Genomic DNA, 27,561 nt, shown 5'->3' on the forward strand with positions numbered 1-27,561 from the left:
TCTGTCATTGTTCATGAGTTGATTGATAACTATCTTGTGATTAAGCAGGGATTTTTTGGTAGGAAATACACACAAAAGTATTCAATGATGCATGAAATTTTGTAATGAAATTCACCACATTGGAAACATTCTCGAGAGGTTTGGGGAAAAGGTAAGTTTTTTTTTTTTCCTTGAAGTATAATCTTATAAATTTGTGATACTTTCTAAATTTGATAAAAATTGTATAAAGTCTAAAGCAAACCAACGACTTTTTTAACACTTTTTACCCAGAATGTCTAGTTTTAAAGTTTACATCATAGAAATAAAAGGGCTACTATTTAAAAACATATTCAGAATATTTATTTAAGCATAGTTTATGGTAGCAAAAATCTGAAAGAAGTTAACACCCATTAATAAAGGGGCAAAAAATGTATAAATGTATACTACAGTGCAACTCAGAACTATATGAAGTTTCCATAGGATATTGTTAAGAATAATAAAAAAAAAACAGCAAAATAACAGAAAAGCAGACATAATTTGTTCACATTTGTTGTAAAAGAAAAGGTGAATTAAATCATGAATATAAATGCATGGGTTCACTCTGGATTATATTATCACATAAAGAATCAGAAGGGTATATTTTAGATTGTTAACATGGGTTAATCTGTAGCTAGGACCCATGAACAAGGAAAAATAGAGAAGAGAGGTTGGTGTTTAATTGCAATTTTGAATTCTTACTCCTGAAGATTCATGTTAGGCAAAAAAAAAAATTTTGATCCCTGATTATTCTACAATTGCTTTTAAAAATTTTAATATTGGCAAATCCATTTGAAAACACTGTTGCAAGTTTCAGAGTAAATTCTGTTTTCCTTGATGGCAGCACAGCTATTTTCTTTTGCTGGTCCTTTTATGAAAAATCTGCAGAAGAGAAGATGAATGCATTGTTTTTTGCGTCTCTTAACATACAATAAACTGCATACATTTAGAGTATACAATTTGGTATTTTTTTTTCTTATTAGTAATGTATATATGGCAATCCCAATCTCCCAATTCATTCCCCCCCAACCCTCCCCACTTTCCCCACTTGGTTTCCATATGTTTGTTCTCTGCATCTGTGTCTCTGTTTCTGCCTTGAAAACTGGCTGATTTGTACCATTTTTCTATATTCCGCATATATGTGTTAATGATATTTGTTTTTCTCTTTCTGACTCACTTCACTCTGTATGACAGTCTCTAGGTCCATCCATGTCTCTACAAATGTCCCAATTTCATTCCTTTTTACAGCTGAGCAATATTCCATAGTATATATGTACCACATCTTCTCTAGCCATTCATCTGTTGATGGACATTTAGGTTGCTTCCATGTCCTGGCTATTGTAAATAGTGCTGCAGTGAACATTGGAGTGCATGTGTCTTTTTGAATTATGGTGTTCTCTGGGTATATGCCCAGCAGTGGGATTGCTGGGTCATATGGTAACTCTATTTTTAGTTTTGCAAGGAACCTCCATACTGTTCCCCATAGTGGCTGTATCAATTTACATTCCCACCAACAGTGCAAGAGAGTTCCCTTTTCCCCACACCCTCTCCAGCATTTACTGTTTGTCGATTTTCTGATGATGCCCATTCTCACCACTGTGAGGTAATACCTCATTGTAGTTTTGATTTGCATTTCTCTAATAATTAGTGATGTCGAGCAGCTTTTCATGTGCCTCTTGGCCATCCGTATGTCTTCTTTGGAGAAATGCCTATTTAGGTCTTCTGCCCATTTTTGGATTGGGTTCTTTGTTTTTTTGATATTGAGCTGGATGAACTGTTTATATATTTTGGAGATTAATCCTTTGTCTGTTGATTCGTTTGCAAATATTTTCTCCCATTCTGAGGGCTGTCTTTTCATCTTGCTTATACTTTCCTTTGCTGTGCAGAAGCTTTGAAGTTTCATTAGGTCCCAGTTATTTATTTTTGTTTCTAATTCCGTTACTTTAGGGGGTGGGTCCAAAAAGATCTTGCTGTGATTAATGTTGAAGAGTGTTCTTCCTATGTTTTCCTCTAGGAGGAATGCATTGTTAATCGTTGTTGCTGAAGATATCCATTTGTGTTTTCAGTTAATACCCCCCTTAATTAAAAGGTAATTCAGATATTCGAGGAATTTTCCAATACCTTGACTCATTTAAGTATTCCAATATCTCTGTAACTTAGTATTACTGTCTGTGATTGGCAAGGAATTCCCCAGGAGTCTGTTTGCAAATGACAGAACTAAAAAGAAATTTGTGCCCCAAACTCTACCCTAGTATTCTATCCCTTGTTCCATGCCATCTTTAGATTAAAAACAGATTGAGTCACATGGACCACTCACTTAACCTTTCTTGGCTTTTCATATCTTAGTGTACAATAGTTATAATAATATGTATCTCATGATATTGTTATAGAGGTTAAATGAACTGATGTTTGTAAAGAAACTCAATACACAAACTGACCCATGTAAGCCCTAAATAATTGTACATTTATTGTATTACTTATCCATAAAGCAATGTGTTAAATACAATAATAAAGTGATCTATAAAATACTGTAGTGTTAGCAATTTCTTCTGTTAGGACTTTATTTAAACTTAGAAAAAAAGTTCAAGAAGGTATCATGGAAAAGAGACTCATGATCATCAAAGATTTCAGAATAATAACGGACAAGTAAGTACTGGATTTTCATATTGGAAAATACACTGTTACATTTGAATTTTGTATTGAATGTTTTTGAACAAAAATCCCTAGGCATGGTCTAGAGTTAAAATTCAATCCTAAAGGTAGTGCTGGGTGGATTTGGCATGAGGAGAAAACCCAGGTTAGCATCTTCATAAGCAGCCAGTGAGGTAATGTCCATTGATACAATTCTACCCTTAGATGGCACACGTCCATAATTTTATTCTCCATTCCAAAAATGTCTTCAATTGACTTCCTTAGATTGATTAAGTGCAGTGAGATAGAAAATAAGTAACGTTTAATGATGAAATAGGAGTGAAGGGGAAATAACACAATAGTCTTAAGTTGGTTACCATAGTGAAAGCTTCTTATCACTGCTGCAATAAATTGCCACAAATTTAGTGGCTTAAAACAACACACATTTCTTATTTTGCAATTTGAGATATCAGAAGTCCAAAACTGGTCTTAAGGACTAGAATCAATATCTACAGAGCTGCCTTCTGCAGGCACTAGGGGAAATTTGTTCATTGCCTTTTGCAGGTACTAGAGGCTGCCTGTACTCCTTGGGTATGAGTCAGATAAATTGGGTCTCTGTGTTTATCTTCAGATCTTCTCTGAGCCTGCCCCTCCTTCTTCCCTCTTATAAGGACTCTTGTGATTGCATTGGACCCACCCAAATAATCCAGCATAATATTCTTAGTTCAAGATTATTAATTTAATCACACTCATGAGGTCTCTTTTGCACTTAAGGTAACATTCACAGGATTTGGGAATTAGAACATTTTGGGGGACTATTATTCTGCTTACCAACATAGGGATAAGATTTGAGTTTACTAGTTTTACTATTTGTATTCCTAGTTAAATATTTGATTATAAAATTAATACAGGCACACAAAAACATTCATAAAATCTTTAAAAATATCAATAATTTCATGCAATTGCTAAGAGCATTCAATTATTTTGTTCTGTCTTGTATTTATTGTTTTTTAACATTATGATAATCATACAGTACAAAAAACTATATACAGTTTTTTTAATTACTAAAGATGACTAAAAAAAGCACTTAAAACCTTGAAAACAAACTACATTATTTCAGTCCACTTTTCCATATAAAGTGTGAGTAGTTTTGAAACAATAAGTGCACAATCATTATCGTTTTCAAATCTTTTTACTTTGAAAACCAAACCAAAATATCTGTCATTACTCCAGCGAACATTAATTTTCATCCTTTCAAGTTCTTTAGTATCAAGACCTAGCTGAGATCATTTTGGTGGATTTGTAGGTGCTTTAAGGAGATAAATTCTGTGATAAACAACAAATCAGATTGCCTTTTAGGGAAGACTCACATCTTTGAATCCAATGGAGAACCATCCACCCAGGTCCATGTCCTCTCCAAGGAAGTAAAGTTAAGCCCAATCCACACGTAGTTTGATTGTTTTAGGGTTTTCTGTATAAAAGCCTAAAAAGTGGGTGATGAGTAACTAAATGAACAAAACAGTTTAATAATTTAGATATACTAAGTAAGATTTTAGAAGTTTACTGGACAACTAACACTATGCATGAGGATTCTTATACTAATCAATTCATACCTTATTTACACATACATTATATGTTATATACATTCACATACGCTACTTGCAAATGGTATACAAATATTCAGACCAGAATTAGCGTGAGTCAAGGGAGGCACTGACTTGGAGCACAAAATTTAAAAGGGCACCAAAAACTCAGTAATCAAGATAAAAGATAATTTAATGAAAGGGTGTGAAGAAATTTGAGATAAGCCATTTTTAACTGCAAAAAGGCTAATGCCATAAGCATGATACTAAACCACATACCATTTCAAGTTGGTCCTGAATAATTAGTAGGTGAGATTTTCTTCCCAAACAATATCCATAACTGTCACTCCAACTTTTCATCTCATTAGAGAACCAATAACACTTTTCTTGATATTTGAGCCATTCTGACGGGCACATTCCTACAAATTGACAGTGAGAATACTTACATGTTGGGTGAAAAAGAGTCGAGCTACGATAAAATCACTCATAACAAAGTGTTCAGACTCAGAAATTGCCCAAAATACAAATGATAGTTCATGTGAATTAAGAAAACTAATTTTGTACATTTGGGTCTTTCATCCATTTGGAACTGATTTTTACATATTGTATAAGCTAAGTGTCCAAAATCATTCTTTGCATATGGATATCCGATTGACACAGCCCCGCTTGTGGAAAAGACTGTTCTTTCCACATTGAATGGTTGTGACACCCTTGTGAAAAATCATTTGGCCAGAGGTGTATGGGCCTAATTCTGGATCAATTCTATTCCATTGATCTATAAGTCTGTCTTAAGTCCTGTATCACACTATTTTTATTACTGTAGATTTGTAGTAAATTTTGACATCAGAAAATGTGAATCTTTCAAATTTGTTCTTTTTTCAAGATTGCTTTGCTCTTCAGGATCCTCTCTAATTTCACATGAATTTTAGAATCATCTTGTCCATTTCTGCAAAAAGGTCATTGGAATTTTGATTGGGATATCTTTGAACCTGTAGATCACTTTGGTTAGTATTTCCACCTTAAACAAATTGTGGTATATACATACAATGAAATATTATTTGGCTATAAAGAGGAATAAAATGCTGATTTGTGGTACAACATGGATGAACTTCAAAAACATACTAAGTGAAAGAAGAAAGACACAAAAGGTAAAATATTGTATGAGTCCATTACATGAAAATTCAAAATAGATAAATCCATAAAGACAGAAAACAGATTGGTTGTTGCTAGGAGATGGGACAAGAGGAAATGAGGAGTAATTTCTCACTGGGTATGCGGTTTCTTTTTTGGGTGATGAAAATGTTTTGGAACTAGATAGACATGCTGGTTTCACATCTGAATGTATTAACACCATTGAATTGCTTAATTTTAAATAGTTATGTTTGTTAATATTACCTCAACTTAAAAAGAAGAAAATTAATAGGAAATTAAAACCTTTTAGTTCAATTATACACTATTAGGACTGACTTTAATGAGTACTTAATGGTGTCTATATGATTCTATGTTTACCTTTCAAAGTCATCTTACCTCTGAAAAGGTTCCATTACTATACATAACATAATGAGGAATTAGAGTGTAAAATACGTGGTAGAATTACAATATTTCAATCGTATTAGGACTTGTACACGTAAAATAGACAGATAATCCAAAAGAAAACTGTTAATAAGTAAATCATAATATATATCACATTGATAAGTGTTAATAACTAAATCATAACACATATGACATTTTTATATGGGATAAAGGGAACTGTAAACTAGCGGATTTGAGAAAAATTCTTTGACAAATAATTATAAAATAAATCAGTCTGTACCTTCCTCACATATCATACTATAAAATAAATGTCAAAACCTCAAAGAGTTAAGTGTTAAAAACTTAAACTAAGAAAAAAGTTGAAGATGGAAAAAACAGTTTTCCAAAATTCTGTATGATTGGAAGTTCTAAGCTTAAAATCATAGCAGATAATTTGTTAGAATTACTTTTATCCATTTTGTATTTCAAAAAAGGATAAATAAGAGGCAAAAACAGTTATTTACATACTTCCTTATGATCACAATTACCTTTCTAAGTTTACGTCTCAACATGATTTTAAACTCCTAGAGGGAAGAGCCTATTTATTACGCTCTGTTTTACAGCTCTCCTCCCACTGCAAAAACTTTAAAAATATATGAACCAGGTTTTGAGTAAAAAGTAGATTTATATCAAATCTTTGTTCATTTAGTCTACTGCTTACCTGTTCAATAGGATTTTTCAAACTCAGAAAATCTAAAAGATTAAAACTGGTACAGGCCAAAGCCTTGAGGGATACCTTGATGGTCTGTAGCTTTTGAAACACAGTGGCCTGCATTCTTCTTACTTATATCTCCTCTTGTGTCACTACTCACTTTCAGGTGTCCAATATCATCATGCTGGGTGATATTTGAATTATTTCCTTTTTGGCACTTTAGCAACACTTCCTGAGAAACTTGAAAACAGGATGATTTTAAGGTTGGGAAAATATCTTCTCTAGGCAATGCCTCATAGACAAATTCTTTGGAATGATTCTGATGATTGGAACAAGAAATAACTGAAAGAATAACTAGAAATTTTCTTTAAAAAAATTTATGTTTAATGAAAAGTAAATTAAAATACTACACAATTAATTCACTTACAGTACATGTATTTGTTGAGGATCTATTCTGTGCCAGGCATTGTCCTAAGAACTGGTAATACAAAAGTAAATAAAGCAAAGTTCCAGTTCTAGGGAGTATACATGCTCTTTCCATGTTTCTTAATCTTTTGCTGAAGACTGTGATGTTGTATTTTAACCCATTCTACCATAATTATTTAAAATATGTTTCTTCCACTAAATATGAGATTTTTCACCATGAATGGTCCTTTTTTTTTCTTTTTTTTTTTAATTTGAAGGATTTGTAGTAATGTTTGCTCAGTAAATATTTGGACAAAAACAAGAGTAAACTAAATACAATCTTATATAAAATGTATAAATTTTTTAAGAAAAATAATGGAATTCAATCTATTCACAAACATCTATGAAATCCAAAAATATGATTTCAAATGCATTACATATACACATACATATACACATACACACGTACACACATTTTTCTCCTAGTAAATTGTATGTCCTTGAGGATGAGATATTTACCTGATTCAACTACTTATTAAATATGTTGCTGTGGGCTATAATATCTTTCTTTATACATAATAGCCCTTATTAAATCTTTGGTAGTGTAAAGAAGAATGAATGAATAAATGAATATGAAAAGTCATAATAAGAAACAAGTAAATTTTTTTCATATTTTTATTTAATTAAGATCTTTTAACTTACCTAACAGATTCAGAGTGATCAAAATCAAAACCAGAATAACATTTATTGTTCCAGATATCCCCAGTAAGATTTTATACCAGCGCAACATCAGAGAACAATCTGAGAGATTAATTACATAAATTAGCTTAGAAGAGTACATTCCTATGACGTGATAGCAATTGTAATAATAGGATTGTACACAATATGGGTTTTGAATATCAAAGGATATTAGGAAATAAAAACATAAAACCTAAATAGCTAGAAAAAATACATACTTATTTAGTATTGATAATATTCTGGATTATCTGAATGGTGGGAATAGAAAAACTACCTTTGAAGTTGCCAATCCCAATCAAGAAAGAGCATAGTAAACCACACAGAACAGTATTTCAGAGAATTAGTATACAGCTTTTCTCTTATAGTAATATTGACAAAGATAGTAAAATAAGATGATCAGATTTCAATTAATGAATATTTTGCATTTCTCACATTGCTTTTGAATATTTTGATATATTACTAACAATAAACAATAAATCCCAAGATTTCAACGCATGTAATAAAATGCCATTATTTTAAAAATCAAACAAATGGTCGTCAGAAAACGTTAGGATAAAGGGTGTAGAAGCCTGTCCAAATTCAACTCAGACTCAATTACTTCTCCTAAGTGTCATGGGACAACTTTCATGATATGAATTTGAGACATGTTAAGATTCAGCATTATGGAGAAAATAACATATTCATTATCCTGTATTTTATCCTGTAGAGAAGTGGTATAATTATAAGGTTAAAACACAAGTCTTTTACCATCAAAAAATAAACATTTTAAACAAACAAACAAAACCAATGATTCTTAAGAGTGTTCACACAAAAATCTTAAATATATTAGTAGTAGCCAAAACATACCATGAACCTATTGGATTTATTCTAGGAATACTAGGGTTATTCAATAGTAAGAAACCCATTAATATCACATTAATAGAGCTAAGGGAAAATGTATCATCTCACAGAGGTAAAAAACATGAATGATAAAATCCAACAATTTTATGCTAAAAAATAAAGGAGAAGTAGATGGGTACTTGTTCAATTGTACAGTTTTTTGCCTAATGAAGCTAGCATCATATTTAACAGAGACACATAAACAAAATAAAAAACAAAGAGAAAACTAGAAGTAAATTTAAAAAGAAGTGCTCCAAACTGATATGAGGAAAACTAAACAAACAAACAAATGAAAAAACAGCATATCATGAATGCGGACTTGAGCAAGTGAAGATTCAGCCATGTTTGGATTGAAGGCTAAGTGTCAGAGATAAATGTTCCTTATGTTAACTAATAAATTAGGAAGCATTTAGTATACTATAAAACTACATTCGTTTTTGATTTTGTTGTTTATAGTAAAAGAGTCTGCAAATTTTATTATAAAATTATTTGGAAGAAAAAACAAGCAGGAATAGTTAAGTAAACACTGAAGAAGATGGAAATATGAAATAGTCAATTAGTTTCAAATGTAATATGTCTCACTCCAAACTTTACTAAATATTAGCAAGCCTTACTAAATACCAGCAAAATACATCAGTAAAGAATGGTTATTAGCAAATGCCACTTGAATAACTAGGAGTTGCAAATTTTTTATTTGCAGTTTCCCAAGCTCCTTTTCTGCATTAAGACACATTTTGGTTTCCAAGTGACAGCTACAAACTAAACGTGAGAAAAATTTTCACAGAAGAGCCACTACATTTTGTGGTCTTCCATGTTAACATCTCTATTGTCCAAAACAGATATTTTTTCACCTGGTGAAAAACATATTTTAAAATTTTTGACAAGTTGAATTAATAATTGGTATTTTAAAACATCATATTTTATACATGGTAAGGAGGTAGATGACTGGCTCCAAATGTTCACTTTTTAATTATTAATTTTAATTGAATGTGTATATTTCCTAAGTATATCCTTAATCACATGAGACAAAATATTACTTTAAAAGCTAATAACTGGTAGTCCCACACTGATAAATGAGACAGAGATAGAGAGACAGAGAGACAGAGAGACAAGACAGAAGCAGAGACAGAGAGAGGGAAACATCACAAAAATGAAACAGCCCAAGAACAGGAAAAAAAACAAACAGAATAGTGGAAACTACTATCCACATTAATATTCATATTCATATTAACTCAGATTAAATTCATGCCCATATTAATCCACAGCAATTAAAAAAAAACCTGAATTCCATACCTTGATATTTAAGTTGGGATGTTTGGATAGAATTCCTTTTTTTCAACTGTACATTCAAGGTCATGTAACTTTCTTCATCTTGCATCTTCAAATGTGAGTGAATGTGTGTGTATAAGTGTATTTTATTTAAAATGTAATAAGAGAAGAATAGTAAGCTTGCTGCTAATTAGAGATTGTCCTCAAATGGTCCACGCAGGGTACCTACAGGGTTCACAGTTTCATTTACTGGTAGAAACCTCAAAGGAAATGTTATTTTTTTAAAGTTTATTTCCCATGGCACAAAGATAACACATAATTTCTCAACTGTCCACCACATATTGAACTTAATATCATATTTTATTCTTTTAAAAATGCCTCCTTATAAGCCTGTAAATCAGGGGAATGAAAATTGTACCCTTTTTAGAGTTGAGTTAAATTACATATAACTAGTTCCCTTTTGCATTAGCTTAAATATGTGAATTTTCAATTACATTCTCTAATATATTGATATTTGACTTATTATAATAGCTTGCAATTACCTAACAGTTAAATTATTTCCTGATCCTAAAACAACATTGATTATAAGTTATACTAATAATTTAATAGTATAGTTTAAAGAAAAAAATACTGGCAATTTTTTTGGGCATTCTAAAGATTCATACTACGTAGAAGAAAATTTCAGGGAGAATATAGGAAACAAATCATATTGACCTTTTCTTATATTTGAAGAGGTTGCCCAATATTCATGAGATAGGACAGATATATGAGATTTCTTTTTTCTCCTAGCTTTAGTGAGATCTAATTTACATACAATGAAATTCACCCATTGTTGGTAAATGATTGATTTTTAAAATATATATACATGTGTACAATTATCACCAAGTCCAATTTTGGAACTTTGTTTTTTTTATCACTCTAAGACGTTCCTCGAGCCCAAACTGAAAAGAGTAATACAGTTCTAGAAATACTAATTTTATAAGTTGAGATAACGGAGTTTAAAATTTGGGCAACTAAATTCCAAATCTCTGGCAATTATAACACATCTAGAATGGAAACCCAAAGGTTTTAGCCATGAGACTTCACTGGTGAGGCAGAAGACTAAGGAAAGAGAGCTGAATACAGCAGGCATCCCAGAAAGAAGCACAGCCAGCCCTGGCATCACAGAAGGGCCAGGGTCCAGTAATCCAGAGTCCTAGCTCATTCCTCTGCCTTCCTGCCGGGCACCCAGTGGCCAAAGGCAAGTAGAAGGCACAGGGCAAAGTTGTCCCTACAGGTAAGTTTCCTAAGGCAAAGATATAGAAGTTTGGCAGCAGAGCAGAAGGGAGAACTAATGGTATTTGGTACAATCATCCTTTACAATTTAGTAGGAACTTAATGGTTATTACATTCAACACTATTGCAGTTATAGTAGCATTAGTTTGGTTACTGCTTCTTTATTATTCATTTTTCCACCATGAGTCTTTAACTTTTTGATGTGTTTATCAATAATTAAGTGGACAAAGTGACCTACATTCTGGGTGCCAGTCTTCCTCTTTCCCCAGCCATCCCGGAACTTATGAAAATGGGCACCTATAAAATTGTCCAAGACAGCAAGGATGGAAGCTATCTAACTGCTCAATAATATGGTCTTTCCTAATCAAGGTTGATTTTGGTAAAATCTCTGCTAAATGCCCAATCTGTCAAGGGCAGGAAGCAAAGCAGAGTACTTTTTCTGAGGGAGACCAGCCAGCCACGAGATGGCAGATCTGTTACTTTAAGCCCCTTCCATCACAAGATTGGATAGTGCTTTGTCTTCACAGAAATAATCACATATTTTCATGACAGATTTTACTTCTCTGCCTTCAGTGTTTCTGCTAGCATCACCATTTATAGAGTTAAAGAATATATTATCTGTTGTAATGGTTTCCCGACACAACCTTGTATTTGTTTGATATTTTACCAAAAAAAAAAAAAAAAAAAGAGTATTTGGCAATCCCCTCATGCCTATAGACGTTATTTAGTTATCTGTAACTAGCTGGAAAGGATGCTAACACGACTTTCTGAGGGCATACTAGTGATACCAGCTGGTGCCGTTGCCAGAAAGTACAGATCTTTGAACAGAAGCATGAAGTTAAGATTCAAATTTGAAGTGGTACCTCATCATTACACCTAACAATCCACCTGAAAAAAAAAATCGCTCCTTTCCCACAAGATCTTGTTTTTGTTGGGTTTAGAGCTCCTAATGCCCAAGAGAAGACATCTAATAAGGAACATGATCGAGGTGCTGATAAAGTGGAAGCTGAGACCACCTCTTAGCATTTTTGGCTCCTCATCATTAAAACCACAGGCAGAATGAGTTTTAATGCATGCATATCCTGTAAAACCATCACCACAAACAAGGCAGTGAACCTGTCCATCACCTCCAGAAGTTTCCTGCTGCCACTTTGTAATCACTCACTCCCACCCCTCCCATTTCCCAGGCAACATCTGATATGCTCTCTTTCACTATAGACTAGCTGTGTTTTCTGGGTTTTATTAATATATAAATAGAATGCACTTTTTATATGAATACATGTACTTTTTCCCACATGGTGTCTTTCATTCAGCATAATTATTTTAAAAATTTATTCATGTCTTGTGTATCAAAAGTTAAAAAAATCAAAAAAACCACAGGCAGAGAAGAGGACCACTGCGTAGGCTGAAATTGGGTTACTGTTACACAAGGTGTCAAGAGGACTATGCCCAGGCTATTTACAGCTTTTAGTATCATTTCCCCTGATAGTCCTGGTAAATATTTAAAATGCTCAATAAAACCACCACCAAGAACTCAGCTCCTACAATAATGATAAATCTGGATCATTACATGAGCCAAACACCATGTGCAATTAAGTTGACAGAGAGGAAAGAAAAGAAACATGGAATGAATAGCAATCTATACCTTGTCTCCAGCTCCTGGGTGTCTGCTGACCAAGAAACAGACCTTAATGACATGAAAAGACCAGAGAATCTGTGGCTCAAATAGAATCATCTTGGATTGAAGTAGCTCCCAGGTGCCAGAGACCTGTTGTCAAATCTTATCTCAGAAATTACCGTAGAGATAATAAAAATAAATCAAATCCACAGCATGTTTAGATGTTTCTGCTACTTCTACAAATGTGTTTTTTTAATTTCAATTATTGGTTTTTAAAATTTAAATGAGAATCTAGCATATTAGAATTTGCCTTTTCAAGCTAATATGAATGTACAATCTCTATAACTCTTGTCATTTGTAGTTAAAATTTGTAAGAAAACTGTTTTCTTTTCAGTACTATTGAAATGTGCAAAAGAACCTGAATTTACACACTATAAATTTATCGTACATTTTTTTAAATGCTACAATGATTTTGTTTGTTTTTGTTTGTTTTTTGTTTGTTTTTTTAAAATGCTACAATGATTTTATAAATTTCTTGTCAGATTTTTACGTCAATTCAGTCAAGCATTTGAAGTGCTTAAATGGTACCAAAAAAATCAATATCTAGGTAACTAATTCAGCAAGTAGGATTAACCTGAATACAAGGAGACAGCAACTCTACTCTTTCTCAAAACTTCTCCTACTTTATTTTCTAATAGGAGGATTTTTAGTAGGATAACTTTATTTATTATTTTATATATGTATTTTTTTGCTGTGCCTCGCAGCATATGGGGTCTTAGTTACCAGACCAGGGGTCGAACCCAGGCCCCCTGCAGCGGAAGTGCAGAGTCTTAACCACTGGACCACCAGGGAAGTCCCTGCATCTACTTTTTAGAGGCTCATTTCTTCCCTCATCACAGGCAATTCCCATAGTTTTTCCACTCTACTCTCTTTTTAGGATAATAAAAATATTATTAAATATTCAATCAAATATGTAAAATCACATTTTCATCTAATTTAACACTTCTTCTCACCCCTGCTCCCAGGTTCTTCTCATTCAGGTTGACTTTCTGTGGCAAGAAGCCCACCAAAGTGAGTTTCATTTCTGGATGGTCCATGGCTGGCTCCTTTTCATGGGATCCATACCTGGCCCAAGAAAAACATTCTTTTCAATCTTACTGTTGGTGGGAGCGCAGGTTACTCCCATCATATCCACTTTTACTCTGATTATATGTAGTTCTAACCACACAGCCTTTCATATTGAAATTACCAGTGTCTGAAGCTTTCAAATTTCTGAGAACACTGCCTATTTATGTCAGAATTCTCACTTGGCTTAAGGTTATGAAGAAGTTCTTCAGCTTTCTACCATGGAAGGATGTGGTGGGGAGTGTAAAGCACACTGACTACTCTCCCCAGACGATGAGTTGTGACTTCTCAGTCTCTGAATACTCAAAACATTTTTTTCTGGGTTTCTTTCTTTCTTTCTTTCTTTCTTTCTTTCTTTCTTTCTTTCTTTCTTTCTTTCTTTCTTTTCTTTCTTTCTTTCTTTCCTTCCTTCCTTCCTTCCTTCCTTCCTTCCTTTCTTTCTTTCTTTCTTTCTTTTTTCTTTCTTTCCTTCCTTCCTTCTTTCTCTCTCTCTCTCTCTTTCTTTCTTTTTCTTTCTTTCTTTCTTTTTCTTTCTTTCTTCTTTCTTCTTCCTTCCTTCCTTCCTTTCTTCCTTTCTTTTCTTCTTCTTCTTCCTTCTTTTTTTTTTTTTTGGTTGGGGAAAGACACCATGAGATCTCTCCTCAACAAAATTTTAAGTATACAATACAGTATTGTTAACTATACTACAATGTTGTAAAGCACATCTGTAAACCTTATTTATTTTGCATAACTGAAACTTTATACCTGCTGAGTAACAACTCCTCATTTCCTGTCCCGCAGCCATTGGCAACCACCATCCTACTCTCTATTTCTATGAGTTTGACTGTTTTAGAGATCTCATATAAATGAAATCATGCAGTATTTGTACTTTTCTGATTGATTTATTTCACTTAGCATAACATCCTCCAAGTTCATCCATGTTTTCTCATATAGAAGAATTTTCCTCTTTTTTAAAGCTGAATGATATTCTGCTGTATGTATATACCACATTTTCTTTATCCATTCATCTGCTGATGAACATTTAGTTTGTTTCCACATCTTGTCTATTGTGAATTAAACTGCAATGGACATGGGAGTACAAATAATACTTTGCTCACTTCTGGATATACTCAAAATTCTTTTGAGTATATCTAGAAGTGAGATTTCTGGCTCATATGGTAGTTCTATTTTTAATTTTTTGAAGAACTTCCATACTGTTTTCCACATTGGCTTCACTATTTTACATTCTCACCAATGGTGTGCAAGGGTTGAAATGTCTCCATATCCTCATCAACACTTGTCTTTTGTATTTTTTTAATAATAGCCATCCTAATAGGAAATATTGTGGTTTTGATTTGCATTTCTCTGATATTAGTGATGTTGAGCACCTTTTCATATACCTGTTGGTCACTGGTATATCTTCTTTGAAGAAATGTCTAGTTAAGTCTTTCATCAATTTTTTAATAGGTTTGTTTCTTGCTATTGAGTTGTAGAGTCCCTCATATAACTCCTTATCAATTATATGGTTTGCAAATATTTTCTCCCATTCTGTAGATTGCTTCTTTACTCTGTTGATAGCTTCATTTTTTATGCAGAAGCTTTTTAGTTGGATGTAGTCCCACATGTCTATTTTTGCTTTTGTCATTTGTACTTTTGATGTCATATCCTATGAAACATTGCCAAAAGCAATGTCAAGAAGCTTTTCCTTTATATGTTCTTGTAGGAGACTTATACTTTCAGGTTTTATGTTTAGACCACCATTACCCTGCTCCAAATCAAAACCAAAGACAGACAACATAAGAAAAGAAAGCTATAGGCAAATATCTCTGATGAACATAGATGCAAAAATCCTCAACAAATACAAACCCAAATCAGAAGAACATTAAAAAATTATACTCCACGACAAAGTGGAGTTTAACCCAGGGATGTAATAAGGATGGTTCGACATACATTTAGATTGATTAATATGATATACCACATCAGCAGAATAAAGGATAAAAATATCATGATCATCTGAACAGATGTAGAAAAAGCACCTGACAAAATTCAACACCCTTTTATGGTAATTCATAATAAACTAGGTATAGAAGAAATTAACCTCAACCTAATAAAGGCTATCTATGAAAAGGCCACAGCTAACATCATACTCAATGATGAAAAAATGAGATCTTTTCTTCTGAGATTAGAAACAAGACATGATGCCCATTCTTGCTACTTCTATTCACCATAGTACTGGAATCCTGGCCAGATCAATTAGATAAGAAAAAGAAATCAAAGACAACCAAGTTAGAAAGAAGCAAAATTATTTCTGTTTGTAGATAACATGATCTCTATATAGAAAACCTAAAGACTCCATAAAAAAACAAAAACTGTCAGAACTAATAAATGAATTCAGTAAAATTACAGGACACAAAATCAACGTGCAAAAATTAGTTGCATTTCCACACACTAACAATGAACTATCTGAAAAACAAATTAGGAAACCAATCCCATTCACAATAGAATCAAAAATAATCAAATACTTAGGAGTCAGCAAAGAGGGTTCCCACACACTGAGAGTGTAACTGATACACAGAAAACTACAAAACACTGAAGAAAAACATTAAATAAGATGCAAACAATTAGAAAGAGGTCCTGTGCTTATGGATTGAAAGACCTAATATTGTTAAAAACATCCAACTACCCAAAGCAATCTAAAGATTCTATGCAATCCATGTTAAAATCTCAGTAGAATTTTTTACAAAATTAGAAAAAACAAAACAATCTTATCATTTTTAAGCAACTACATAAGACCTTGAATAGGCAAAGCAATCTTAAGCAAGAAGAACAAAGATAGAGGCATCATACTTCATGATTTCAAAATATATTTCAAATATACAGTAATCAAAGCAGTATGGTACTGGCATAAAAACAGACATATAGACCAATGGATCAGAATAGAGAGCCCAAAACAGTCAACTGATCTTTGACAACAGTGGCAAGAATATCTGATGGCTAAAGATAGTCTCTTCAACAAACGGTATTGAAAAAATTGGATATCCACTTGCAAGTGAAAGAAATTAGATCCTTATCTTACATCATACACAACTCAACTGTGGATTAAAATCAACTCAAAGTGGATTAAAAATTTGAGCAGAGACCTGAACACTCATAAATTCTTAATGTACTCTGGAAGCAGATGATGGATTAAAATTTGAAAAATCATTTTTGCAAGTTTGTTAGCATGCCTGGTACAAGCAGTCTAGTATCCATAGAATTGTTCTTGGCATATATTCCCTCAGTTAAAATTAAATAGGAATGATCACATTTTAACATCCTACTAGTCATTCAAATTTACCAAATGTTTACTGATAAATTATTACATGCATAGCACTATTCTGGGTATCTATTTCAGACAAACTGTTTTTAAGGTAAAATTTTCATGAAAATATATTTGAAAAATTTAGTCATTAAGTTTGTGAATTAGATTCATTGTTGTGGGGAATTTAATCTGTTTAATTAAATGATATATAAAAGATATGCCACATAGTTACTCTGTTTATTAACAGGGCTCCCTGAAATTTCTGGAAACTTGACTTTCTTTCAGGTTTAGGAACCCTGAGCTTGAGAAAGTACACAGACCTTGTTGTTAGCTTGAGAAAGCTCGGGTTAAGGATGAAAACTGTGTTCATATCTGAGTATACTACCTTTGAGTCAAATTGCATAACTCCAAGAATAATGAAGCCCAAAGAGAGGTCCCTGGAATATGTCACGGCTGGCCTGCAAGCAGAATTGCTCTTAAGGTAGAACCCCATGGTTGTAGAAAGTCTATCTTAACACTCATTCATTCAGATGATATCATTTACAACTGTGGGCTCAGTGATTCTTAGGACAAAGAAACCTATTCCCTGATCTGTCCTGGAAATATGTTACTAATTGATCTTTACTTCATTCTCCTTTGGCATACTTTAAATAAATACATCCTGCTTGATTTTCTCATGGGGTACTGGTGCCTGATTTTGCACAGATCCATATCTACAGTTGATATTTTTCAAAATAGTGATCTTACAACAAATGAAAATAATTTTATTGCATTGAAAATTAGATTAAAATAATGAGTTTTGAAAGAAGACCTTAGTATTTTAGGAAAAAATCTAATTTAAAAGAATAGAAATCATCCAATGTCTGCTCTCAGACTATAATGGAATTAAACCAGATATCATTAAGAAAGATAACTAGAAAATCTCAACTACATGGAGATTAAGTAACACACTTCTTTTAAAAAAAATTATTGGAGTATAGTTGATTTACAATATTGTGTTAGTTTCAGGTGTACAGCAAAGTGATTCAGTTATACATATACACACATTCATTCTTTTTTAGATTCTTTTGTCATATAGGTTATCCCAGAATACTGAGTAGAATTCCTTGTGCTATACAGTAGTCCTTGTTGGTTATCTATCTTATATATAGTGGTGTGTGTATGTTCATCCTAAACTCCTGATTTATCCCTCCCGCCCACGTTTCCCCTTTGGTAACCATAAGTTTGTTTTCAATATCTGTAAATCTGATTCTCTTTTGTAAATAAGTTCATTTGTTTCATTTAAAAAAAATTAGATTCTACATATGAGTGATGTCATATGATATTTGTCTTTCTCTGTTTGACTTACTTCATTTAGTATGATAATCTCTATGTCCACCATCCATGTTGCAGCAAATGGCATTATTTCATTCTTTTTATAGCTGAGTAATATTCCATTGTATATATGTACCACATCTTCTTTATCCATTCCTCTGTCAATGGACATTTAGGTTGCTTCCATGTCTTGGCTATTATAAATAGTAATGCTATGAACATTGCGGTGCATGTATTTTTTTGAACTATGGTTTTCTCTGGATATACCACCAGGAATGGCATTGCTGGATTATATAGTAGTTCTATTTTTAGTTTTTTAAGGAAACTCTATAGTGTTCTCCATAGTGGTTGTACCAATTTACTTTCCCATCAACAGTGTACAAGGTCTCCCTTTTGTCTAAATAACATACTTCTAAATAACATATGCATAAGAGAAGAAATCTCAAGAGAAATTAAAAATATGTGAACAAAATGAAAATAAAACAGAACTTATCAAAATTGGTGGGATGCAGCAAAAGCAGTCCTTAGAGGAAAATTTATAGAATTGAGTACATGTATTAGAAGACAAATTTAAAATCAATAATCTAAGTTTCCATTCTAGCAAACTAGGGGAAAAAAGAGAAAATTAAACTCAAGGTAAGCAAAAGAAAAGAAATAATAAAAATTAGACCAAAAAAATCATTGAAATTAAAAACAGGATATGAATATAGAAAAACAATGAAATCGAGAGCTAGTTCTTTGGAAATATGACTAAAATTGATAAGCCTCTGCGCAGGTTAAATAAGAGAAAAAGAGAGAAGACACAAATTACTAATATCAGAAATGGAGTAGCGGACATGACTACAGATTCCTTGGACATCAAAAGGATAATAGATACAGGAATATTATGAGCAATTCTATGCTTACAAATTCGATTACTTAAATGAGATGGGACAAGTCCTTGAAAGATACAATCTTCCAAAACTCACAAATGAGTGGATGGGAAGGTAGGATTTGGTGAAAGTATTTGTTGGGTGAGGGAAGATGTTCTCAGGGAGAGCAACATGTGTTTATCTCACAATCACATGGGAGCAGGCTCTTTCTATAAGCCCTCATATTAGCCACTAGAGAGCAGCAGTTCACAAGTGGAACTTAGGTCAGCCAGGGAGAGTCCTTGATGAAATATAGTTAAAAAAAAAAAAAAAAAAAGGCTGAAGGCAACATTGTCAGAAATCAGCCTGCTGATTTCATTTACTCCCAGGTAGTAATTTGAAATACAAAATCATCAAGTGGTGTGCTTTAACTCACTGACTTCCTGGCACCTATTAATTATTCTAATTCTTTTCTTGAGGTATGCAAAAACAATTTATTTATATTTGTTTAATATTGAATAATCATCTACACTGATCTGATCACTGGGCTCATACTATCTATCTATCTATCTATCATTCCCCATGTCAATTATGCAGGGACAATGGATCATTCTTTCAAAATTTAGTTTTTAGGTCTACCTTCCCTACCAAAAAATTAAAATTATTAAAATAAAATGAACTAAATCAATTTAGATTTAGGATTTTTCTGTATTATTTAATACTACATGAGATAACTAAATATGCATTTGAAGTATATGGTTGAAAATAATAATTATCTATGCTGTTGATTTAGTAATTCCATTGTACTCAAGTCAGCTCCCCTGAAATCAGTAATAAAATCAGTTTCTTTTTTCAATTTTATTATTTGAAAAATAAATATGCCACAAATAAACACATTTTATTGCTTTATAAGCATGTTTCCTCTTCAGAATGCTACTTACAAAAACCTTTCAAAAAAAACTTTCAAAAAAATAACTTACAAAACCTTAAATTGAAATACTCTCAATGCCAATCTGTTTTGGAGACCCTATGCCAAATACCCTTCAACAGGTATGAAGACTCTAATATTACTGTAAAACTAATAAATTTTCTTTCTCTCTTTAAGGAGTAAAAACTGGAATTAATGAATTATGTGTTAGGTACTGAGTCGAAGTAGGTCACTGTAAGATCTATGTAAACTTTAGTTAAAAAGTTACACTTCAACAACTGCAATAAGTCAAAATACATGATGTTTTCTTTTTTTCTGAGAAGTCCTAAATGATGCTGACTTCCTGTTTCATATTCTACTGAGAAAACAAAGTGGAACGTGTTCCAGCTGAGATAATATCTGAATGTTTATTACTTTTTTGAATTGAAATCAAAGAAGTGAAAAAAGAAAAATCTATGTCTAGTTCTAATTTATTCAGTAATCTAGAGTTTGAAATTTTTATCTCATTTTTTGTTTAAAAAGAAATAAAAATAACATTCTACATAAATCCTCCACTGTCATTTCAGATCACATAGAAGGCTACATATTATAGTGACTAATTTCAGTAAAACATCCAAGAAAGTTAATATGGGACAAAGAATAACCTTTATGCATATTTCATGAGAAAAGTGATAGTGGTAGAGTCAGCGGGAGTGCTAGGGATAGTGAAGATGGTAATTTTGATATTCAAGATATTATTAGCCCTACTCTTCTAGCAGCCAAAGAAAGTTTATAAAGGAAAGGAAAAGATCAATTGTATCAAATTCTTCTGAGAAGTCCATTAAGAAGAAAGTTAGTACTGAATATAGAATATAGCAATAAGTCAATAATGACCTTGACAATATTGGAAAAATTATTTTTAAGATTTATCTAGAAGACAGCAGAAAAGCCAAGATTACTTCCCCCCCTGAATAAATATCACTATACTATCTTCAACTATCAGATATTAAATAATAATAACAACACTGATAACAACAACAAGAATATTAATGTCTTCCCAGACTAAAAAACAATCACCATCCAGGTCTCAGCTCAATTTTTTAGTTTTTGAATAGTCAGACTGGATGTGATGACTAGATGTCAATCAAGTAGATCTGCCAAAAACTCATGCAAAGGCCAACCTGTTCATCCCCACGTTATCTCAGCAGTCTACACACCACTGCTCCTTGAATTTCCATCATTCTCCTATGACAAAGGTATGAAAAGTCTTGAGGATGGAAACTTAAATTACAGTAAATGTCTGGTGGTAATGACACAAGAAGAGAAATCAGTGCAACACAAACTGTATGAAAAACTTTGATTACTCAGACTAGATCTCTGCAATGATACCACCAATATCATCTGCCCAGAAAAAAAAAAAAAAAGCAGGAGAATTTTTCCACAAGCTCAAGCTGGGTATATCATGAGCCATTGGTAATGAAGTTTTTTTGGGAGCTACAGACTCATGGCATCTTTAAAAGCAGGGTACAACTGAAAGGGTACATGGCACCTCAAAGTTATAAGGCTTCTGTGTCTTATTCTTGGAGTTGGTTTCTGCACATTACTTCTCCAGTGTCTGATTCATTCCTAGACACTACTGTAACCACAACTGTGAAGCCTAGAAGAAATCTGAATGACTCAGAGAAGTCCTCAATGACCACCTTTTCTATTATGACCACCCTCAATCTACTCACTTTGTTGCTATCATATGCACACATTGATTTATTCATTAATTCAAAAAATAATTACTGAACATCTATTCCCTGGCACTGTTCTAGGTACCAGGGGTAGAGCATTGGATACAGCAAAACTGATGTTCTCATGCAGCTTACATGCAAATGGAGGGAGATAAGCAGTAAACCAACCAACCAAACAAAAAAGTTATAATAATTCAGTTGATGAGAAAATGCCTTGAAGAAAAATAAAGCAAGGTCCCAGCATAAAAATGGGGGTTTGATTTGAAATTTCTGCAATGGCAGAAGTTGAAAGATCACAATTAAAAACCTGTTACAGGGCCTTCCCTGGTGGTCCAGTGGTTAAGACTCCATGCTTCCATTGCAGGGGGCACGGGTTCGATTCTTGGTCTGGTTCGATCCCACATGATATGCTGCAGTTCAGTGTGGAAAAAAAAAAAGTTAAATAACAGACAAGAGTTGGTTGAAATACGGTGGTAGCAGTAGAGGTGTAGAGACTCTATGTATAAAGGAAGAACTCACAGATGGGTTAGATGTAGTATTTAAAACAAAGAGAGGAGACATTGATGCTTCAGGATTTTTTGGCCTGGGTTACTGGGATGAAAATACCACTCATTGAGATGTGAATAAATAATCCAGTATGAAAGGCAAAATTTGAAAATTAGTTTTGAACAGTTTTAGTACAAGATTTGACTTTGAAGTAGAGAGGTTGTGGAAGCAGTTGATGGACAGGTATGGAATGTTAATACAGGTTGCATTTAGGCCCCGGGACTCAATGGGCTCATCTTAGAAGCTGATGTAGTTAGAGTATTAAAAGAAAACAAAAGAGGAAAGAAAGGATTCTGTAGACAGAAGGAATATCCAGTGACAGAAGGAGAGAGAGTTTCATACAAGTCAGAGAGAGAGAAGGAGAGATGGAGAGAGAGATAAAGAAATCTAGAGTTGTATATACTTTTAAAAAGAGGCATTTCGGCGACGCGACCGGCGGTCACGTGACGGCCGCGCGCGCGTCCCCGGCTGCTGCGGGCTCCGAGGCTGAAAAGACTGCGAGGCGGCCGCACATGCTGCCGTGGAGCACAGGATGATCCAGCAATGGAGGAGAAAATACTGCAAACTGGCTGATTGCTCATGAAGATGATATTTTATTTTTGTGACAGGCATCTGTGCGATCTGTAATAGAAATATAAGTGCAGTCTTTTCAAAAACTTACTATCATTTTGAACCTTGCCTGTTGAGGAACCAAGGACACAGAAAAAAGCAGATGGCTGGCGGTGGTGAAATTGATCACTCAATAAACATGCTTCCTACGAACAGGAAAGCAAATGAGTCCTGTTCTAATACTGCACCTTCTCTAACTGTCCCTGAATGTGCCATTTGTCTGCAAACATGTGTTCACCCAGTCAGTCTGCCTTGCAAGCATGTTTTCTGCTATCTGTGTGTGAAGGGAAATTCATGGCTTGGAAAGCGATGTGCCCTTTCTCGACAGGAAATTCCCGAGGATTTCCTTGATAAGCCAACCTTATTGTCACCAGAAGAACTCAAGGCAGCAAGTAGAGGAAATGGTGAATATGCATGGTATTATGAAGGAAGAAATGGCTGGTGGCAATATGATGAGCGCACTAGTAGAGAGCTGGAAGATGCTTTTTCCAAAGGTAAAAAGAGCACTGAAATGTTAATTGCCAGGTTTCTGTATGTTGCTGATCTTGAAAATATGGTTCAATATAGGAGAAATGAACGTGGACGTCGCAGGAAGATTAAGCGGGATATAATAGATATACCAAAGAAGGGAGTAGCTGGACTTAGGCTGGACTGTGATGCTAATACCATAAACCTAGCAAGAGAGAGCTCTGCCGATGGAGCGGACAGTGTATCAGCACAGAGTGGAGCTTCTGTTCAGCCTCTAGTGTCTTTTGTAAGGCCCCTGACATCAGTAGATGGTCAGTTAACAAGCCCTACAACACCATCCCCTGATGCAAGCACTTCTCTGGAAGACTCTTTTGCACATTTACAACTCGGTGGAGACAGCATAGCTGAAAGGAGTCATAGAGGGGAAGGAGAAGATCATGAATCACCGTCTTCAGGCAGGGTACCAGCACCAGACACTTCCATTGAAGAAACCGAATCAGATGCCAGTAGCGATAGTGAGGATGGATCTGCGCTTGTTGCACAACACTCCTTGACCCAACAGAGACTTTTGGTTCCTAATCCAAACCAGACAGTATCTGATCGATCTGATCAATCAGGAACTGATCAATCAGTGGCAGGGGGTGGCACAGTGAGTGTCAGTGTCAGATCAAGAAGGCCTGATGGACAGTGCACAGTAACTGAAGTTTAAGTAAAAAAGTTTTCACATCCATGCTCAAGGTAAAAATGGTTATCTGTAAATTTCTGCCCACATAACATTATACTCATCCCTAGTAGTGCATTTTGGGAGCTTCGGTGGGAAGGGGTATGGGAAGGAATAGACCTGTAATTAAAATGTCTAACATGTCAAAAAAAATTAAAAATTAAAAAAAAATAAAAAGAGGCATTTCAACATAGTTTTGTGTTACTCCCCAGCTAGACAGATCTATTCAGGCACAGGTATAATGTGGGCACAAAAGTGGATTAAATTACAGAGGAATAACCAAATTATATTGGTTAAGTCACCCAGCTGTGACAAGAGACATGCAAAGGTGATTCTGTTGTTACTAAAAGAAATTTACAATCCTGGTTTGTGCTCATACAGATACAAACATCGAAGAAAAATATTTTTTTTTTTTGCTTCACTGGAGTTTAAGGTACATTGGGTTCTATATTTATACTCCTTATTATCTTTCTCATTTTATCATGTTTTCAGTTAATTCAGTTATTTGTTATTTTGACCTATGTTTTGTATTAGGGTTTTCTTATAATAGTGTTATAAACTGTAATTTATTATAATAAGTTATAATTAGAGTTACAAACTATGACCTTAGTTACTTCTTTATCTTAAGATTTGAATGAAATTGTCAACTTCCAGTACCCCTAAAAAATACCCTTTAAATGTGTAACTTCCTGTTTCTAAGAAAAGAAGTTCAATTAACTTCCTATAAATTACGTAGCTTTTGTGGTGAAATCAAGAGAAACATGAAAAGGAAACGGATGTATAGGAGTTACATCCTTATTTGAGTGCAAATAAATTCTGAGACTTTAATGAAAAGTGAAAGGTGAGTTTTCCTAAAGTCTGGCAACTTCAAAAGTTGTTCCATCATGGAAAGCAAGATTATTACCTATATTGTCTACAACTGGTTTATTATACAGCTCTGTATTAAATACAGCTTATTATTAAATCTCTCCTTTTTACCAGCCTGTGTAATTATATCATTTTAGAATTATACTTTTGCAAGTAAAATGATTTATTTATAAGGTTTATGTCTCAAATTGGACTGTAGACATCCAGGGCAGGGACTGTGGCATTTATCTTTTTACTTCTCATATTTCTTATTTTTCTGGTACTTATTGAGAAGCATGGGACACTAGTGCTTTGCAGTTGAAAATCTGGATAAATATATTTCCTATTTTATTCATCAACTTAATATTGGATATATTCTATTGTATTTTTGGATATTAGGTGCTTATTAACTTTACCATTCAATCACATTCAATTCAGTACACCTATCATTCAAACCAATTAGTCACTTGGTCAATGGAAAAAATTTATATAGATATATAACCTCAGCTTTGATAAGTACAAATATAAATTTTGTCTTCCCAGCATCTTCCTTCCTATTTCTTTGGGAAAATCATCTGCACACCTAATGTAGTCTTAGGAAGTTGTCAGCCAGACTATACCATTCTTCTGGTTAAAGTGATGACTTAAAAAAAGGCAGATGACCAGTGGGCACAAGAAAAGATGCTCAACACCACTAATCATCAGGGAAATGTAAATCAAAACTACAATGATATATCACCTCGCACCTGTCAAAATAGTTAAAAAGACAACAAATGACAAGTTTGGTGAGGGTGTGGAAAAAGGAGAACCCTGCTGCACTATTGGTGGGAATGTAAATTGGTGCAGTCATTGTGGAAAACAGTATGGAGAGTCCTCCAAAAATTAAAAATACAACCATATGATCCAGCAATTCCATTTTGTCTGAAGGAAATGAAAACATTAATTTGAAAAGATGTGTGTACCCCTATGTTCACAGCAGCATTATTTACCATAGCCAAGATATGGAAGCCACCTAACTGCTCCTCAATAGATGGATGGATAAAGAAGATGGAATAGAATATTGGTCAGCTATAAAAAAGAATGAAATCTTGCCATCTGCAACAACATGGATGGACCTAGAGGGTACTAAGTGAAATAAATCATATGAAGACAAATACTGTTTGATTTCACTTATACATGGAATCTGAAAGAATAATGAACAAACACAGCTAAACAGAAACAGAGTAATAGATACAGAGAAGAAAGGGTTGGTTACCAGAGGGGAGGGGAGTGGGGGGAGGAGTGAAGTAGGTAAGGAAGATTAAGAGATACAAAATGTCCTCACTTTGCTGTAGAGCAGAAACTAACACAACATTGTAAATCAACTATATGCCAATAAAAAACTAATTGAAAAAGAAATACCAACTTTCAGTTGCAAAATAAATGAGTCACAGGTATGAAATGTACAGTGTGGGGATAGAGTCAATAATTACGTAATATATTTGTATGGTGACAGATGACAACTAGACTTATCATCATGATCATTTTGAAATTTATAGGATTGGGAATCACTATGTCGTGTACCAAGAACTACCATAGGATTGTAGGTCAACCATAGTTCAAAAACAAACAAACTCATAGGAAAAGAGATCAAATTAGTGGCTACCAGAGGTGGGGGGTGGGAGGAAAGGAAGTGGGATGAAGGTGATCAAAAGTTACAAACCTCCAGTTATAAGACAAATAAATACTAGGAACATAGTGTACAACATGATAAAGATAATTAGCATGGCTATACATTACGTATGAAAATTGTTGAGAGAGTCAATCCTAAAAGATCTCATTGCTATAAAAATATTCTTTTTCTATTTCGTTATTGTTGTATCTACATGAGATGATCAATGTTCAGTTAACCTGCTGTTGGAATCATTTCACGATGTATGTGGGTCAAATAATTGTGTTGTACACCTTAAACTTATACTGTGTCAATTTTATCTCAATAAAAGGGATGAATGAAGCTGCTAAGATAAAATATGAATCTACATATTCTGACCTCAGTAAATAGAATCATGTTTACTCTTCTTTTGTACGAGTCATTTTTATGTTTTCTACAAATGTGGGGGACAGGGGGTTCATGCAAATTATGCATTTCCATGTGTTTATTGGAGAGTCAAAACATTCACCATAAGTGCCCTCCAAAATGTCAGATGCAAGAGAGTTGGAGAAGCAGCTATTATCAAGATATAGGCTACAAAATTCTACATTTGCTCATTTCTTTCTAGTATTGCTTCCAGGGAGAAAAGATTACAGGAATCATCCAAATTTAATAGACCAAGGATGAAACTCCACTTTCTACTAAGATTTGCCCCCAGTATTTCTTCAAACTGTGTTACTGGTCAGGTTACTCAGGAAACAGACTCTCAGATGGAGGTTTGCATACAGGATGTTAATTAGGGAGGAACCTCAAAATCAACACCTGTGGGTGAGAAAGAGAAACTTCTGTCTGGGTAGAGGGAAAATTCAAACGGTGATTCAGTTCCAACAA

At 33.7% G+C, this 27,561-nt stretch overlaps 2 protein-coding genes across 3 annotated transcripts; one reads left to right on the forward strand and one right to left on the reverse strand.

The window, feature by feature from the left end:
* Positions 1–500: 500 nt before the first annotated feature.
* Positions 501–9,953, reverse strand: KLRF1 (killer cell lectin like receptor F1). Of its 2 annotated transcripts, XM_057703165.1 has the most exons (6): positions 9,769–9,953; positions 7,561–7,659; positions 6,538–6,693; positions 4,509–4,648; positions 4,017–4,129; positions 501–897 (listed from the first exon to the last, which is right to left on the reverse strand). In XM_057703165.1, the coding sequence occupies exons 1-6, from the start codon at positions 9,851–9,853 to the stop codon at positions 789–791; spliced, it is 702 nt and encodes a 233-aa protein (XP_057559148.1). In that variant the 5' UTR covers positions 9,854–9,953; the 3' UTR covers positions 501–788. The 2 variants fall into 2 exon arrangements, with proteins under 2 accessions (XP_057559148.1, XP_057559149.1); XM_057703166.1 differs by lacking the exon at positions 6,538–6,693 and having other exon boundaries at positions 789–897; positions 9,769–9,853.
* A 12,963-nt stretch (positions 9,954–22,916) lies between these two features.
* LOC130833470 (E3 ubiquitin-protein ligase RNF146-like) lies at positions 22,917–24,206 on the forward strand. The gene has a single exon (XM_057703164.1). The coding sequence runs from the start codon at positions 23,109–23,111 to the stop codon at positions 24,180–24,182; it is 1,074 nt and encodes a 357-aa protein (XP_057559147.1). The 5' UTR covers positions 22,917–23,108; the 3' UTR covers positions 24,183–24,206.
* The last annotated feature ends 3,355 nt before the right edge of the window (positions 24,207–27,561 follow it).

This window comes from Hippopotamus amphibius, chromosome 12 (genome assembly GCF_030028045.1).
Source record: "Hippopotamus amphibius kiboko isolate mHipAmp2 chromosome 12, mHipAmp2.hap2, whole genome shotgun sequence".
NCBI classification, from domain to species: Eukaryota; Metazoa; Chordata; class Mammalia; order Artiodactyla; family Hippopotamidae; genus Hippopotamus; species Hippopotamus amphibius.